General features: G+C 37.8%; 1 protein-coding gene across 1 annotated transcript; it reads right to left on the bottom strand.

Moving 5' to 3' along the window:
- Positions 1 to 201: 201 nt before the first annotated feature.
- On the bottom strand, positions 202 to 19183 carry kctd8 (potassium channel tetramerization domain containing 8). Its single transcript, XM_027135095.2, has 2 exons — positions 17990 to 19183; positions 202 to 2023 (listed from the first exon to the last, which is right to left on the bottom strand). Exons 1-2 carry the CDS (start codon positions 18792 to 18794, stop codon positions 1506 to 1508), a joined length of 1323 nt encoding a protein of 440 aa, XP_026990896.1. The 5' UTR covers positions 18795 to 19183; the 3' UTR covers positions 202 to 1505.
- Between the last annotated feature and the right edge of the window lie 431 nt (positions 19184 to 19614).

The raw sequence follows: 19614 nt of genomic DNA, 5'->3' as shown, positions 1-19614 counted from the left end.
GGTGAAGGTTGGAATTAAACCCATAGCCCCATAAATGCAAGGCAAACGTGCTAAGCAATAATTAGCTCTATCAAATATTATTATTATTAAATCATATAGCTAAATGCTATGCTAATGTTTGCGGTCTAATATTTTTAGGAACCATAATCCACCACCAAACATGGAGTCCTTTCATTTTTATTTACAAAAAAAAAAGGGTCATTAATGTGTCTACTGCATCACCACGATCAGTCATGTTTAAAACTTTTTATTTTAGCCAGAGTCTTTTGTCTTTAAAAATGCATCAATTTTATGATTAGTGTAACATGTTTAGAACAATCATCAATTACTTTCAGAAACATTTAATCAGCCCTTGTTTATTTTAACTTACCACATATTTAAGAAGTCATACACAAAGCAGACGAACTGATTTCTCTCTTTCCATTTACACGACACATTTTATTACAGAAGAAAATTGCCATTTCTTGTATTTCACGTTACAATAAACTAACACTAGCTCTTGTTGGAAGTTTACTGAATCACTGCAACTAAGGTTTCACAGAGACAGCAGTGTCATTGTGCTTCTCAAACCTGTGTTCTAGAAAGAGACATTTCAGCATCCCAATCCAGTATTTACTGTAAATTGCACTCTAAGCATACTGTTAAGTGATTTGGCATCTATCAAAAACCCTAAAATGTAAGACCTTTTGCCGTGCGTTATTAAAACTAACATTTTGTATGGTTGCTGTGTGTTACTATTTCTTGTCTGAAATTATTCTTTTAAAAATATACACAAACATTGGTATGCACAGACCACTTTACAAACTAAAACCACATATTAAACAGTGAGCCATATGGACCTCCGGCGTTAGATATCATCCAGTACACATCCACTCATAGCAGTTCAATAAAAAGTTCAGAATTAAAATCACTGCAGTATGTAGCGGTTGAATTTTATATCTTTTAGAGTCATTAAATGTATGTATTCATCCCATGCTGGCTTCATGATACTCATTAAAAATTTGTACAACATTGTGAGGTATAAAATGCCCACATTTGCACAATGGAAATGTACAAGACATATACAAGACATAAACTCTATACTGATGCAAGTGTTCAAAGAGTTTCTATAGACAAAGCAACATAAGTGAATATTTAATGTGTTTACAGTTGACTGATTTACTAGCAACAATGTCTGCTAAATAGGCTGCTGAGGAAAGAACAGTCCTTCCCATCAATAATAATTTTTTATTCTGCTGAGGATGCTTGCTTCATTTAATTTAGTTTTTTTCTTTGCTTTAAGTCTGAATATAGAGCTACAGGACAATTCAAATGGTTTTTACCCACTTTCATCCAAGATTACAGATGTTTTTAACAGCCTTGTTGCTTTCCATTTGAGAAGTATTGCACCGTTTAAAGGAACATGTTAATAAATAAATACATTTAAATCAGAAAACCAGAATCAGAAAACAAAAATATAAGAAGGCAAAAAAATCTTTTGTCACAGAAATTCTGACTGTGCTTTTCTAAAGTCCATATTTCTGGAGCAATTCTGACTGCCACTGGCGCTTCCGTTCTGGGAATGCCTGAGGAATCCTGATTTGGCGGAAATCATGAATGCACTGCTTCATCTCTTCTTGAGCATTGGGTCTTTCCAGAGTTTTTCTGCGCACGAGTCCACCCTCACGTATCCCTACGCCACTGGTCAAGGACTGGAAGAGCTCACTGTTGCGCCTTTTATCTGGAAGCTCCATCCACTGCACGGAAGCACCCTTCTTGGGTGGCCTGCCGAGAGTGAGGGTACTGGGGGGGCGAGATACTGAATGCAGGGCTCCACAGGGTGCCAGGGAGCCTCCAACTACCGCTTCACGAGGCACCAAGATGGAGCTTCCATCCTGGGGTGATGTAGCCTCTGAGTGGGTCTCTGAGCTGGAGGTAGACAATTCATTCAAGGAAGCTCCACTTTCACTGCCCTTGTCTGCCAGCTTCTCAGGCTTGGGTTCCTCACACTCTGCTCTCTGGGACACGGTCCTGCAGGCAGGCCCTGACACACAAACAAGAACATCATTAAGCTATAAAGATTTAAGAATTTCTTTACACATAACACATGCGGTTGTGTTTTTCTCTCTCATCCAATTATCAATTCCCTCATAGGATCAATCAGGCAGGCATACAACACTCTATTATTGAATATGAATGATATGATATGAATCATATCTCGTAAGCTACGTTTCTGAGACTTACAGTAAATTGTTGTAAGCTCTTACACAAATCAACACAGAAATGAATGCTGTATGGGGGAACCAAAGAGTGACAATGGATTCTACAAATCAAAAAATTTAAATAAGGCAACCTACATTTATAAGGAAGATGGTGTTATTTTTTACAGGCTCAAAAATATTGTTTTAATTCTGTATAATCTCTTCCAATTGTTACTCCATTATATGGCACTGAAACCAAAGAGGTTTTTGGCAGAAAACGTTTTAACCTTACTGAGCCACCGAATGCCATATGCAGGTGCTAATTGGTGATCAAAGGCCGATACCGAGGCACCAGGGAAGCAGAGATCCGCTCTCCCTAGGCTAATTATACCTGGAGGCATGCCTGTAAACAGACATTCTCTCTCTCTCTCTTTCTCTCTCTCTCTCTCTCTCTCTCTCTCTCTCTCTTTCTCTCTCTCTCTCACTCACTCACTCACCACACACACACACACACACACAAAATCGCCTGTTCTACCCTGTCTTGGTTTTACAAGACTGTCATTATATCCGTCCCAGCAAGCATTCCAGCCATTTCATTAAAAAAAAAAAAAAACAATACCTAAATCGTGTATTAGTATATACTGATCCAAGAGGTGCACTGCCTTATGGCACAAGGGTCTGTTCATGATTTATACAGTGAATATTTTCACAACATTAAATCACACAGACATCACATAAACATCACATAAACATAAAGCCATTGGGTTTTTGTACCCCTGTGCTGCATTTATTTATATGAAAAAACAGAGCCCTGAACCAACCGAGCAATGTGGCCATAGGCGGCACCAGAGATGGGCTAGGCCCTGGATTCTGAACGCATCAATGATAAATTGGCCATAAACTACAACAACCGCCACATTGTCCTGATTTGAGACTTCAAATAGTGTTATAGTGGGGTTATTAATATATTTATTATACTACCCGGTGCTATCTGTGTTTTTTGTATTGCCATTGAATGAAATTCTGAAGTGTTCAATTAATGTTTATGAGAAATCATTTCTATCACTTTGCCAAGCATTATACTATGTACTATGTAAATTCACACACTCAGGCTCTGTGCTGCTCTCTCTCTCTCTCTCTCTCTCTCTCTCTCTCTCTCTCTCTCTCTCTCTCTCTCTCTCTCTCTCTCTCTCTCTCTCTCTCTCTCTCTCTCTCTCTCAGATGTCTTTTCAGAGTATCATACACTGCCTGATAACTGCAAGTCCTGTCCCATGCTGTGTGCTGTTTAACTATCTGCCGCAGTGGCACTGTGCTGAAGGAATTTTCAAGAAAGATTTGTATATGTAATATGCCACCCAAACACTTGTATTGTTGATTGTAGTGGGCCTGATGATGACACGTTAACATGCATAAAGTATAATGCTAATGTTGAAAAAATACACGTATCTGTGTTCAGTATCTGACTGTGCCTTTCCAGTGCAGTAATCAGTAGAATGTTCATATGTACAGTAATTATTATATACTGTATACAGATAAGTGAAGACTCATTAGATTGTGGGACTAAAAGCAGCAGGTTCAAAACCATTCTGTTCTGTGATGAAACTTATTCTAATGAAAAAGATAAACATATGTCTTTAGATTTCCGTTCACCTCAGAAAAGGTAAATGGAAATCTATCAAGGAACCAAAAACTATTTACCAAATGAAACAACACCATCATACTAGAACAACTTGGCTCAAAAAAAAGTTATGAAAGTAGTGCAATTAGTTTTACTGGAAGCTTCTATAGAAAAATTATAAATAGATTAAATATGCTGTAATAATCAAACCCATAGGTGTTTACAAGCAAACAAAGCATGTATTCACACTAAATAAAGAAGCTGTCTATCTAAAATGTGTATCCTTGATAGGAAGTTATAAAGTCAGCCTCATGCTTCAACCCTCATAACCAAAGAGCTATTATGCTTCCAGTCTGATGTTATTGTACTATTAGGGCATAAAACTCTCCTCTACAAATTCCATTTCCACCTAAAACTGTGGTTTATTTTCTGTGAGAAACATGTAAAAGAACAAGGTAAAAACATGGCTGAAAAGTGCACTTGATGGACAGGTCATAGAAAATAATAAATGAAACCATAAGTTCATGACATGACATTTAGGCACTAGTGACCCTTCATATACCATATCCCTCATATCATGGCAAAAAATGATTCAGGAGAAAGCTTCTGTTACCCCAAGTGCACATCCCAGCCACCACCTGCAGTGTCTAAAGTAAGCGTATGTGACGTTTTGTTACCAATACAGTATGTGGTATTGGTGGCAAAAAAGAGTAAGAGTTTTCCTTACTCTTACCAACAGATAGGACACTTAAACACGTTCTGGTACGCAGAGAGGTACCTTATGTTGCAAGTACATCTGTAATACACAAACTATAAAATTTTGATCATCATATGCTATGTAGAAAGACCCCCAGCTTTCAATGTATACATTTTGCCTTTAGCTTTACTAAAGTTCTTGTTAGCAAACACAGGGTGAGTTTGAACTGTAAAGCTCAGAGGTACCATAACATATAACTCCTCTTAGCATTACTGTTTTTTTCCCCAATAGTATAAATGTCCATGCCTCAGTAGCTGTTGAGCAGCTGTCTCACACTCACGCACACACACACACACACACACACACACACACACACACACACACACACACACACACACACACACACACACACACACACACACACTACATTTAGTGCTGTACTGTCCACAGGGACAAAGTCACGCGAAGAGACAGAGGGATCTGGGACCTGAAGATCTACTCCATATGAGCCTACAGAAATGTAGAGATAGCCGAACATACAAACACACAAGTATTCATACCACACTCTTTGGATTGTTGACCAAACATCAATACAATTTCTAGAGTTTATTGGCCACATGGAAAATGAAGTAAACGAATATTAAAATAATTCAATATTAAATGAATATTGAATTATTCATTTAATATTGAATTATTGTAATATTCATTTACAGCACAAATGCAATTTATTGTTCCACATGTGAATGACATGAATGTTTCACGTGTGGAACAATAAATTGCATTTGTGCTGCTTAACACAAAACCCAACCAAAATACAAAGTACACTGTACTTGATATTATGAAAATGATTTAAATAAATAATATCAAGTACAGTGTACTTTGTATTTTGGTTGTGTTTTGTGTTAAGCAGCACAAATGCAATTTATTGTTCCACACGTGAAACATTCATGTCATTCATATAATCACATTTACAGGGCTCAATTTAAAATCAATCCGGTTCTATGACGAATATCTTTTGCCACATGCTCCATGGATTATGGCTGACACCTTTATTAAGCCAGTTTTAGCTGTGTTGGCTTAATATTCTCCCAACACCTTCTTGCCAATTCCCACCTTCTAGATGCGTTGACGGGGTGGAGGCTAAACATGAGCTTTCTACATTGTTGCTCATGTAACATTACACAGAACACATCTGGAGGAGAATGTTAGCTATTCTGTATAAATAAGCTCACAGGCTCTGTGATTGGTCAGGTTCAGTCTTCTCAACAGTGGAGTGTGTGATGCATCCCCAGACAGGGGGAATCAGCAGGGTCAGGTCTGCTTATTAGGACTCCTCGTTCGGATTACTTGGCAATCTTAGGGAATAGATGCATCATTCAGAACCTGTTAGGAAATGTTCTTATACATTTGGGGCTTGTAAAATCCTATGCTGAATTTATATCTGTAGACAAGTCATCCATTACTTCTGAAGAAAAATGTGCAAATTTGGTACAACCCAAGCTCGAGCAGAAATATATGTCAATATATAAGTCAAAACCTCTATTATCAAGTCCAAATGAATCTTAAAGGGGTCAAGGCCAAGACAAGATCAACTCCAAATGAAGCAAGACAGAGACTGAAAACCATCAAATCCTTTTTGAGTTCAAACCTGTACATCAGTTTCATATGTGCACGAACAATTTAGCAAACTTGCTTTTGACAATGGATGTATGTAACTGGCTTAACTGCAGATGACAACATAAACATTCCTTTTAAAAACTTGGTCAAAACCAATACCAGACTATACTGAGACTAGATTTGAATTCTACAGCCCTAGTTGTTAATGTAGAATATGAAAAACAAACCCTCTAATCCACTAAGAGAATGATAATGACTAATGAAAATGATTATCAGCACAGCTGTCAGAAATGTGTTAGCGGGCAGGCACAGAATTAGCGCCCATCTAATCGCTGTGAGAAGTCCAATTAGCCTCGACAGAGGTGCTATTTAGAACACTTTCCCCCCAAAAAAACTGAGAAAAGCTGCTAGCTATTTGTCCTGCTGTGCCTAGATCAGTATGCTGACAGCAGGACGATAGAGGCCTTGCATATTAATGCTGTCATGCTACAAACATGGAATCAATCCAACAATATCATTGTCTAGCTTAAATTAAATCAATGCACTGTTCTGAATCTGAACAGAGACTAAGTGCTGAAATATGTAGCACAGTTGTGAGGGCCAGAATGCATTCACCGTTTGTCTATATCAAGTCAAGTCAAGAAGCTTTTATTGTCTTTTTATCCATATATAGCTGTTGCAGAACACAGTGAAATGAGACGACGTTTCTCCGGGACCATGGTGCTACTGTACATAAAACAAAGACAGAGCCAAGGACTTAGTAAGTTAATCCTAGATACATAAAGTGCATCTGTGCGACCTGGTGCAAACAGTGCAGGACAAAAGAAAAACAAGACAGACGACAGTGCAGGACAAAAGACAGTGAAACAAAAAATACAAGACAATTCACAAAAGGCAATACACAAAAACAGTGCCGACTAATGTAAATACTGTGTGTTCAGTCAATATTACCTGTGCAGAAATACTTGAATGAACACATTAGTATTATAGCAGCAGTTATGTGAAGTATTGTAATGTATTGTGCAAAACAGCAATCGACTGAATGTGATGTGAGACAGCATGTACAAAGAGCAAAAACAGTGTGCAAAACAGCATGTAAACAGTTTGATATGATGGTGCTTTAGACATGGATGTAAATTGGAAGAGAGTGGGTATTTGGTGTGGGTCATTGCAGTCCATACAGTTGATTGTGCATGTGTGTGTGTATGTGTGTGTATTGTGCTCGGTACAGTTCTGTTCAGTTATTGAGTAGTCTGATGGCTTGTAGAAAGAAACTGTTACATAGTCTGGTCGTGAGGGCCCGAATGCTTCGGTACCTTTTTCCAGATGGCAGGAGGGTGAAGAGTGTGTGTGAGGGGTGTGTGGTGTCATCCACAATGCTGTTGAAGACATCCACTAGCTGTTCTGAGCATTCCCTGAGCAGGAATGTTGTCTGGTCAAGCAGCCTTCCGTGGGTTAACTCTGCATGGAGTTCTCCTCACGTCGGCCGTGGATCAGATCACAGGAAGAAATAAAAACACAGAATGCTATTCCATGTGAATACTAAACTGCTCATCATTTCCACCACAGCTAGTCTGGAGCCATAAAAGCCCTAAATTGCTAGATACAGGGGTTAGGGGTAGGTGAAATGAGATACCTATAATGCAGAGAACGTTCCTAATGAAACCTTGAGGAAAAACAAAACAACACAAAAGAGGATTGAAAAATGAAAAAAATGAGAAAGAAAATCAGATATATTTCAGAATAGCGGTAATTTCTTTAGGTGACACACGAATATGAGAATATGAAGAAATGTAAATCTATAAACGTGCTGAAATACTGAAATGATGGCACTAATTTTAGACCAAGCACTTGCAATTTAAAAAAAAAAAAATATATATATATATATATATATATATTTTTTTTTTTTTTACTCAAGTGTATCTAGGACAATCCATGCTGAAATGTCTCCAGGTCGACTGGAGGGATATTTATTACACTTGGACCTTTCAAAAGCAGTTGAAAAGACAAAAACAAGCTATACATGTGGGGAAAAAACAACCTTTATCATCCTACAAATGCACACATACAAATGTTTGCCTAATTGATCTATTGTTTTATGTATTATACCATTGTGAAAAGTATTACTCTTTTGTCATGGCTAATAGTGTGCTGTAGGCTGATCACCTGTGCTTAAGAGCAGCAGATGTCCTTAACAGAATAATTCTCTCTAAGGGCCAAAATTGTGTCCTATAAATAGTGTGCAGCAAAACTGTGTAAACATAATGTGTTCTCTCATGCTTTCACAGTAATCAAACCCATAGAAATCTCCATCTGTGGTCACATTCACGCCTGGTCTAAACTAGGAAATGTTGTCCTTTAACGACTCTCTTTTCTGCGCTGCTGAGTATCATTTCCATCTACTGATCCTTTTATATTAAGGCAGATACTAATTGAGGCCTTACATTCTCTCTTTTAAAGCCCTGCGCAGTACTCAATTATGCTGTCTTTTTTCAGCTCACCTGTAGTGAACCGCTAAATGCACTCGCACCTGGATATATGGACAAAATTCAACCCACTATAAAAGAATTGTCAAAAAACATACAAAAGAGAGGTAATGATATCATCTGTAAATGTGAGAAACTCTCTGTAGTAGGCTTCAACACAGAACCCATTCACAATCATCCTTGTCTTTTCATAAATAATGCCAGAATCTCTCAGCACTTCCTGTAATTTACTACATCTTGTTGCTATGGATCCCACAGCTAAGCGTACTGCCTGTATGATCTCTGTATACATTGCATATCCTTTTTTGGGCATTATCTCATTAATGTATACTTAACAGGTTATCATAAACTTTGCAAACCAGCATGTCAGCTCTTTATATTTGGCACGTATGCATGTATTGATGCAAAAAACCTCATTAGACGGAGCCACTAATGATGCCACTGGTCGCTCTGCAAGAGGCATTGATCGCAACCTTCTGGGCTTCTGAATCAGTCACTGCAGGAGTTACGACTGATCTTTTACCAGGATGCAGCTTCAATGCACTGTTAAATACACATAAGAGGTCTTTAATGAAACTGGTTAATTGTAGGATAGCCAAGTCCTTCTCTCGAGTAGCTGTATTAGAATCATTTGTGGTGATTATAGCTTTATTTTGAATCGACAGCCTTTATACCAGTTGACACCACGTTCAATGTTGCTGCCGAGCAGAAATTATATAAGCTGAAATTATAGGCCACGTGTATGTTTTAATGACATGGTCAGAAGTGGCTAGTATAGTAATAAAGTAAAAACTAGGATTACAGTATCAACACCATTGATGTGTGTCACCTCACTGACTACCCGTGTGAAGCCACAGTCGTAGGCTAATAAATTTGCTTTTGGTACTTGGTACAAAAATCAGCACACGGTAAATATCCATTAGTTAAGAAAGTAAGCTGCCATGGTGGTTCAGAAAATAATGAATAAGAACCACGTAGGAGTTCAACTGTCTTTTAATAAACCATTAACACACTATGTTTACAAAACAAAATATATGCACTAAAAAACACACAGACTGTATACTGGTATTCTGTATACTTTTTATGTATCTGTCTAAGACTAACTCTAAAGCTAAAGCCTAATCCTAACCCCTAAACTTAATTGTAACCCTAACACTAAACCCTAATCCTAACCCTAAACCCTAATCCCAACACTAACCTTAACCCCAACCCTGACCCCTAATCCCAACCCCAACCCCTAATCCCAACCCTAACCCTGACCCCTAATCCCAACCCTAACCCTAATCCCTAATCCTAACTTTAAACCATAACTCTAAACTTAAACTCTGAACCTTACCCTAACAATCTTACACTGTTTGTACACATGCACTTAGGTCAAAAGTTTCATTTGACTTAGTTCTGTGTTGTCTCCTGTAGCTCTGTGTCTTTATGTAGCACTGTGGTCCTGGAGAGATGTTTTTACTACGTATCAGCTATATATGGCTGAAATGACATTAAAAGCTTTTTAACTCTTTTACAATCATAATACATAAATGTAGAGCATATAAAACTAGAATAGAGATTTAATTTAGAATAGAGATAGTACAAACTATTGTTAGCATTACCTCATTGCCTACTGTCCTTTTTAATCTTTTTTCTGCTATGTGGAATAAAAAAAATAAAAATAAAATGGAAAACCGACAATCCAAGGCTAAGAATATTTGTTTTGCACATCCCTTTCATTACCAGTTCCTGTCCTTCTGACAGCAATCCTTATCTAAATGAATGAAATTATTGCAAACTTTATTTAACTGATAAAACCTACAGCACACAACTTGCAGGCTTGTTATCTGCATGATGGCAGTGTGTCATTTCATTCCACGATTAGAAAAGCACATCCATCTCTCTTTGAATGCTGATGAGTGCCATGGTGGCGTACAAGTATCAAGTAAATTCCATGGATGAGCAATCAGATGTCAGATGCTGACAGGTCCCAGAGTACTGGGTGAACAAATTCTCTATGGGGTCAGTATGCATGATTAATGTATCAGCAGCACATCTTTGCTGGATCCCTGTACACAGAAATTCTCAGAAATTTTAAATTGTCATTAAAAGCAGCCATACTAAGTGGAACCTGAATGCCAGATCATATACTATTTATAGCTTCCAGTGTGATGGGATCATGCTGGCACATCTCACTACTTTGACACGGACATATTTTACACACTTTCTACAATTTTACCCATCCGACGGTTCCTATGTTCTCAATGAGAACCATAAGTCTATAGTGAGCACAAAGATTTTAATGTTAACTGGAAGTTATCAATGTATAGAAATGTACCTAAATACAGTAAGCACAGGTTTACCATTTAATTATGTGCCCTGATCTCTACATGAGATTCAGTGAATTTTAACTCTTGACTCTTTATGACAGTAGTTTTTCAAGTGGTTAAAGCTCTGGGTTGTTGATTAAAAGAAAAGGGTTCAAGCCTCAGCACTTCCACAACAAGGCCCTTAAACCCCTTGGGGGTGGTACATCATAACTGCCCCTGTGCTCTGATCCCAACCTTTAAATCGTGGATATGTAAAGAAAAGAATTCCACTGTGCTGTAATGGATGTGGCAATAACAAAGTCTTCCTTTCTTCTTATGATGAGGAATCTAAAGAAACTTTAGTCCAGATCTTTCAAAATAATTCAGCTTCTTTTTAGCTGTGCATCTTCAACCATTACATAACTGAAAATATGCCTCCTTATTTCTTCAGTAACACTACTTTATTCTAACACTAAATAACAAAGGATGATTGCTGTTTCATGATGGTGCCCGGGCCTCTAAATGATAAAGTATTTCAAGGTGGTATTTACAATCAAACTAGTCCCAAGTTTAAAACAGGAAGAAAATCAATAGCAGGAAAAGAAACATCACAAAAACAAACCAGGTTTGAATATAAATGGTGTCAAGATAAACTTGTAGGATTAAAAAGTGTAGAAAGGCTCCTATTCTTCTTCTTATCTGTTATAAAGGATGAACAATGATGGACAATGAAAATAATCTCAGATTATTTTTCAGTACAAAAATAATTAGGAATAATTTTATTTCAATTTTATTTGTATAGCACATTTAACCTGTATTAAACATAATACAGAATAACAGAATATTTACTTTACCAAAATATCTAAATTTGGAATATATATTTTAAATGTATAAATGTATTAGAGAGTGGGATTATACATTTACCAAATTGAACGATGTCTTTATAAGTACAATTAAAATTTTAAATAATTGACAGAAACACACACACACACATACACACACACACACACACACACACACACACACACACACACACACACACACACACACACACACACACACACACACACACACACACACACACACACACACATTTTAACACCATTCCTGACAGAAGCTGTAAATGTCTATGCACAAGTAGGAAATAACATTTAATTATAATGTATTTTTAATGAAGACAATGCATTCCTTATTTATTATTTATTTAATACCAGCTGCTGTAATGAGAAACAGAATCAGCTAATTGAAATTATGTTTTTTTCTCTGTTTGAAAGCTAATAGACAGATAACTACACTAGCACAGAGATGAGAGATGAGTGCTGGGGAAAGTTTACTGCAAAACCAAAGCAGAGCAATATTTATAATATAAAGTTTAATTTTCTCTATTGTTAAGATTTTATTTAATCCTTTCAGAGTGGAAATGACAAAGGTGTTTAATGACGTTATTGTGTAATACACGTTATAATGACGAAATAAAAATATTCATATGGAAATAATATGTGCCTTAAATAATTAAAGTGAATAAATAACAAATTACTGTCATCATTGCTCTTAGTACATGATTGCATTACACTTACCAAAAAAGAAATAGTGATTTTATTTTGTATATTTCATCATCCAACCTCTGAATTAATTTCTGGTTACACCATTGTCAGCACGACACACAACATACTCCTGAATTGTTTGGACACACAAGTGTGACTTACATCAAATACTACACACAGGCATTGATTTATAACTCTTGTTTCAGACTGTGGTCAAACCAGCCACAGTGCAAGATGTACCACAGAGTGCATGTGGTTTGTAGTAACTACTTGGCAAATGATGTGCTTTGAACCTGCTGAAAATTCTAGACAGTGTAAAAATGTTAAGCAGTAACGTTTGTAGTATTTTTAATTATTTTTTTTTAATTCATGTGGGCTGAATAAAATTCTACAAAAACGCATGTGCACTGTAAATACTACTAATGACTTTTATAGCACTGAATGGTTGTGTATGTATTTCTTACAAGATCTAATGCAACATCTGCATTTTTGTAAAGCTTTATTGTCTAAGTCTATTAGACACTGTAATAATATTGAGACATTTCCCAATGGGGCGAACAAAGGTATATCTTATCTTATCTTATCTTATAATAAAACTGAATGAAATAAATGAAGATCATTTAAACACAGTCATCGGTACCACTGTGCTAATTTTACTGAAAGGATATACACATAAATAAGCCTGCTTTACTGTAATATATTAAATTTGTACTATCGTTATGCAATGCCTTCGGAGAAGAATCTGAAACATAAATAAATAAAGAATGAATAGATAAAATACTTGATGGCACAGTTACAGTTTTTTTTTGTTAATTGCATAATAGTATTTTATTACTTTAAAATGTAAGATATTGATGCACGTAAATTAGATGTTGTATGGAATAACCTCTCATGAAAAGATGGACATGTTCAGAATCTAGAAACGTGAATAAAAAAAGGTCAAACACTGTTTCATTATAACTGAATTGTCATGTGAGAACCTACAACTCCTGCATGCCTCACGAGAATAAATAATTAAATAAATAAAGCTTTAGGTAAATAAATATTTACCTGGTTTCTTGTACGAGTGAACAACCGAAAAGGACAAACATTATTTTTGACGTATTTGTCCCACAGCAACAGCCTTAACTCTCCTGTTCAGTGTTTCAGCTGTTTTGTTAAACAATATACTATTCTGTGGAATTTATATCCCTGAAACTTTTTATTATGCACATGTAGCTAGAAATATCTGCCAGCAAAATATTCATAGTTCCATAGGCAAAGTCACGAATATGACCTTGTTTTTTATTTAAAAAAAAAAAAATCATTCCTGATGAAAGGGTCCATATTTTGTGAAACAAGCAATCAAGCCTTTTTTTTATGGAGCCTACTGTCTGGACTACAGCACATCCAACACTTCAGCTTGGGGAAAAGAAATGCGTATAATTTTAGAATTCTATAACCAATATAAAATTGGATAAAAAATTGTTCTTTGCACATAGTCCTGGCCTCATTACCAAGTTACTCACTAAAGCACTGATATGCTGTGAAGGGAATGATGTCCAGACTCTGTTTAATGAATAGGTCGATATTCAGCTATACTACTTATGTCTATAAATATTTTAGTCTCTATATCAAGTCTTCACACCGTCCATTAATGCTTTTTATCAAAAATGATTGATTCTTTTTTTATATACACTGAGCCTTGACCGCCACACTCATCTGGTCCTCGAGCTCACAGTGACAAAAAAATTGAGCTGTTTGTTCGAATTTCTGCTCTCATTTTGGCTGCTATGTCATTCAGATGGTTAAGACTGAAGTTCTAAACAGTCACCATTTCTTGCCATTTCTTTATTTGGTGGCGAATGGAAATATTCATTGTCAACATTCATCATACATTTCAATTTGCTTTGTCAGGTAGGAGATCTTGACAAAAGCACTCCAGCAGAGAGTGTGATGAAAACAGGCAGAGCCTTTTACTTATGCAGACAGTTACGACTGATTAGGACCAGCTCCCACCACCCAGTATGAAATTAGAAGAACAACTGCCATCTTAATCATAAGGGTGTGTGAAGGTACCTGGAGGATGAGCATGTCTGACAGATGACAAGGATTTATTTGTCAGCCTCCTGTGTATGTGTCTGTGCCATCTCCATGCTGAGAGAGATGCAATCAGAGTTTACGTTCACCCACAGAGACAAAGCGCTCACCCATGCATATCAGTCACTCATTCAGTGGAATAATAATGAGACATGACGATATGCCACTGGGGTAAGGACCACCCTGTTACACTCACTCACAGACACACAAGAACATACCAACAAATATGCAGCGCTGAAGCTAACAGACGCTTGGCACCTGTCTTTGCATCTAAAGATGACCTTTCGGATATGTGCAGTATAACGGCAATTGCACAGCTGCCCCAGATATTGTATTCAAAAAATGCCACAAGGAAATGTTTAACAGCGGGACCACATTACTCATGTAAAAAATCAGGCTCCGGCAAACTGCTGCAATAAGCCGATCAAGAGTACTTTTGCATACAAAGTAGATGGATTTTATTCCACTACGAAGATCAGCTTCTCTCTGTGATGATTGGCAGATCTCTCATTCCTGCTGAAAGCTACCAATAATTGAAACCTTAATGCACAGTTAAAGCTGCATGAACATTAATGTCACTGTACCTATTCAGTCAGATTCAGAGTGGTGCAGTTGAAGGCATTTGATACAAAAATGTTTATATATATATATATATATATATATATATATATATATATATATATATATATATATATATATATATATATATATTACAATGTACTGATCGTTAGTCTTTCGCAATTAACATTTGAACTTACAGTAAATTAAATGTAGGTAACTCAAAGTAAGGTTTGTAAGGTAAAGGTGAGTAATTGTCGTTGTATAGAATACAACAAAATTTTGTGTTGCACCTCTCAGACAGCATGGAGGACATTTAAACATAACACACTAAAAGAAATTTCAATTATTAGATAAAAAAAGAAGAAAGAATAAATAAACAGACTACACTGTATGTATATGAGATTGTACAAAGGTGTAAGGCCTTGATTACAAATTGTATATATGGGGTAATTGTTAACTATTAAAAATCAATTTATCAGATATAAACGTTAATTATTAAATATCAATTTAGTAGATAAAATGAGCTTTATAATTAGACAATGTATTTTCCACAGGAGAATGATTAGGCACTGATAGATTTATTCAGCTTATTATCCAGACATACAAAAATTTCCAAATCTTAAAACAAGTGTGTATTGAGTAATGCCAGGAGATTAAGCAGAATATGCAATACACTGCTTTAAGATATAAAAAACCTGTACGAAAGGATGTCCATAAATATGGAAGTCTTAAAAGAGTTTGCTTAATAATTCATTTTGTATGAGCATGGGCAATATGGAAAAAATATTATATGACAATACTATTCAGTGATGTTTCATCCATCATGATGTTTAGCTGTAATGTTTATTTATTGTCTAATTAAATAAAATGGCAATAACAATGAAAATAACATTTTGTTGTTCAGTTTTTCAGTCTACTTACCAAAATGAAATGGGTCTGTACTAATACCTGTCTTCTCAAAGTATTATAATTTAGTGTTTGAATGTAGAAAAGCGATCGACTTATCCATCCCTAATATGAATGTGTCTTTAAACTGGCCATTCAACTGTATTTGTGACCCCCATTAGGCAGCAATTTTGAATATTTACCAATTGTCCCTGTGCTGCATCCATCTCTGACATGCCAAAACAAGTCAGTGCCCTTCCTCAGAGCTCCCTGGACAGCCATCATTATGCTAATCGAGTATGTATGAGGAGGGAGTGAGGGAGCAGGGAAAGGGCTCCCCATGAGGCACACCCATCATTTAAAACTCAGATGACAAGTCCTCCAGTGACCGCTCTTCTCAAAATACTCTCTCTCTCTCTCTCTCTCTCTCTCTCTCTCTCTCTCTCTCTCTCTCTCTTCTCTTCCTCCTCCTTTTTTCTATCTATGCTGGTGTCCTGCAGTCCTTTATCTGTCTTTAATCCACTTCTCTTCATGCAATGTTCATTTTGTGCCTTCTCTTCCTTTTCCATCTCCCATGCCATCCCACTTTATTGCACTTTCCTCCATTTTTCGATTAGAGTTTTGGCTCCTTGACTGTATACATTCCTACCTCTACTCTCTAAAACTCTTTTTTCCACTCCACATGCCGCCTCTGACTGTCTCCGAGACTGCATAAAGTGTACTGAACCTTCACAATGGAGAGTGTCAGAGGCAAAGAAAGAGTTATGGGTGTGAGAGCCTTCAATGGGTCTCTCTTCAGAGGCTCAGAAAAGAGTGACTGAGAAAGACAGAGGCAGAGTGTGTTTATGAGGAAGAAAAATGCTTGTGATTTTTACTCATGTAGTAACTTCATGATGTAACACTAAAGACACACACCGTCTGGTTATCTGTGCTGTGCAGTGGTGGGATTAGCACTAAAGTTTTATTAACTTTCTTAAAACCACAGCCATGCCTCCTTCTAGTCAGTCTCTTGCACTTTTATCTGTGCGTTTCCTCCATGCTGCCTATTCATACACCGAGCCTTATCTCTGTACACACTCTCGCAGACCAACGCACACTCAATCTTGTAATTCCCCAAACACACATATCTTTATATGGACACATAGCTCTGTTGAAACACTTTGAATCCTGCAGAGCTTGACAGCACAGATTTAACCACAGAACTGCAATTCAGTCTCTGTCAAACATCAAGTCAGCCATGAATTCAGGCTTGAATCTGCTGTGGTTACAAACCATGTACTGCACACAAAAGTGCTAGCAGTGGGTTGTTGTTTTTTTTGTGTGTGTTTTATCAAGTTTGGGTTAGACCTGAGCAAACAGGGGGGCAAGAGAGAGAGAGAGAGAGAGAGAGAGAGAGAGAGAGAGAGAGAGAGAGAGAGAGAGAGAGAGAGAGAGCTAGAGTTAGCTCTAATCTAACACAGAATAAAAAGAAGGGAGAAGAACCTCATGGAGCATATAAAGCTTCTCCTGTCCTTTTAATAGCTGTGTGATATGGTAGCTAAGTAGTAAGTTCAAGTTGGATATATTAACATATAATAGGTCTCATGCAAAAATCATCATCCACAATTAAAATCCACCCTGAAGCCAACAACACCAACACCACTACCATACACTACTGATTGATTTGATACCTGAGGGAAAACGATGTAATGAGCAGACTAATGCACAAGACCAGCAAAGAAAGGGATGATATTTGTTACTGGTTAGAGTGCAAGGTAACACTACTAATGCAATTTATGGGCTTTTATACACTTTCACTTATTCATGCCTGTGGCAAAAAGGGCTCTAATTATCACACACTGTGTGTGTGTTAAACAGGAAATATATAATAAATAAAAAATGGGCAGAATAGTTACAGGATTTCAACAGAAATGCATCAAAATTAAAAAAGAGAGGTGTATCAATATGAGAAAGATGAAGCATGGATGAAGAACTAAATAAAAGAGTGAGGAGAGCTTGTAATGTTCTGCAAAGGATTTGTTCATTACTTACTAAAGAAGATGTATTCAGTGTAGCTACTCCAAATCTTATCGTCTCTGTAGTGGTTAACAAAGGCAGATGTCCCTGTGGAATTGCAAGCCACCATATGAAAGCCGGCCTCACTCAGTCTGTCGAAAGCCTGCTCTAGATAGGTGAACTTCAGGTAAAAGCGGGACGTGTACTTCTCAGGTGGCCGGTCTGGGTCACGGCTCTCGTTCAGACTCTCACCGAACACCTCTTTGGCCAGAGCGATGCGCCCACACACCATGATCCTTGCCACACGCCGGAACTTGGCATCTGCTTGGTTGTCTCTCACTGTGGTATAGGAGCCACGGTAGCCAAGGGTGATGAACCCTGACCTCTTATCCAGGCTTGGAGTGCGTCCAGGCAGCTCGCTGCTCTGAGAGCTCTCCTCAATGTCACTGTGGCAGCCTTCATCATTGAGTGAGCCCTGCTTCGCAATACGTGGTGGACCCAGCAGCCTCAACAGTTCATTTAACTGGAAGTGCTCAGCTTCACGCTGTAGGCGTTCACGCTCCGGGAAGTGCTCGGGCAGAACTACGTGCCGGTCACGCAGAAAGTCCAGGACGTAGCGGAACAGGAAACCATCACGGTCAATGAAGAAGCGGCCACGGCTATCACGGGGCAGCTCACCAGGTGCCCTCCGTGCAAACATGGCATGAAGAGTGGTGTCAGGAAAGCTGAGCAGAGTGGTGCGCTTTGTCACATACACTTGCCCACCAACATTCAGCTCGATCACCTCTGGAAAGGGGCTGCACACCTCGCTGATGGGCAGCACCGTCTCCTTCATGGCCATGGTCCAGATTGGAGAAGCAGGAGGAGAAAAGCTACAGCTGAAAGAACACAGGAGGTCAGAGAGCAGGACTGAGGAGATCCATGGAGTAGCAGAGGACTGAAGAAGATGGAGCTCTGAAACGGCTTCAGCACTTCAGCAAATAGGTATGAAAGTTTGAGGTATGAAAGTAGGCTACATCTCTACTGAGAGAGACAGAAACAAGAAAGATAGAGAGAGAGTAGCCTAGTTGCTTCAGCTCCAGCAACTTAAGATAGAAAGCAAAGGAGTGAGGAAGAGAGAGGAAGAGAGAAGCACAGGGAGAGGCACAGGGAGAGGGAGAGGGAGAGTGTAAAATCTCACTGAGAAGCTTCACATCATTTGTCCATGGTCTGGGGAAGCCACAATGACATCATTCACAGTTCAGAGGGAGGAGCAGCCAAATAGCTCTGCCTTTTAAAGGAGCAGTAGAGCATCAGTACATTAGTAAATCTTCTGAAAAAAGCTCTAATATAAATCAGTTCCTGATTAAAATAGTAAACTTCAGTACATTAAGGTCTGTTTGGAGGAGTGTGGTACAATTACAGTCTCTGCCACAAAGCTGGCATGTTGTCAGGCTGAATTCCTTTTCATGTTCTGGCACAGGAGTGATAAAAACAGGCATGTAATTTGATATTCTCTGGAGAATAAAGATAGATTAGCTCTGCTTCTCACATTGTCTCTGCCAATCCATTACAAAACACACACACACACACACACACACACACACACACACACACACACACACACACACACACACACACACACACACACACACACACACACACACACACACACACACACA

Source organism: Tachysurus fulvidraco, chromosome 17 (assembly GCF_022655615.1).
Source record: "Tachysurus fulvidraco isolate hzauxx_2018 chromosome 17, HZAU_PFXX_2.0, whole genome shotgun sequence".
Lineage (NCBI taxonomy): Eukaryota > Metazoa > Chordata > Actinopteri > Siluriformes > Bagridae > Tachysurus > Tachysurus fulvidraco.
This window is presented reverse-complemented; position numbering and strand designations above follow the sequence as displayed.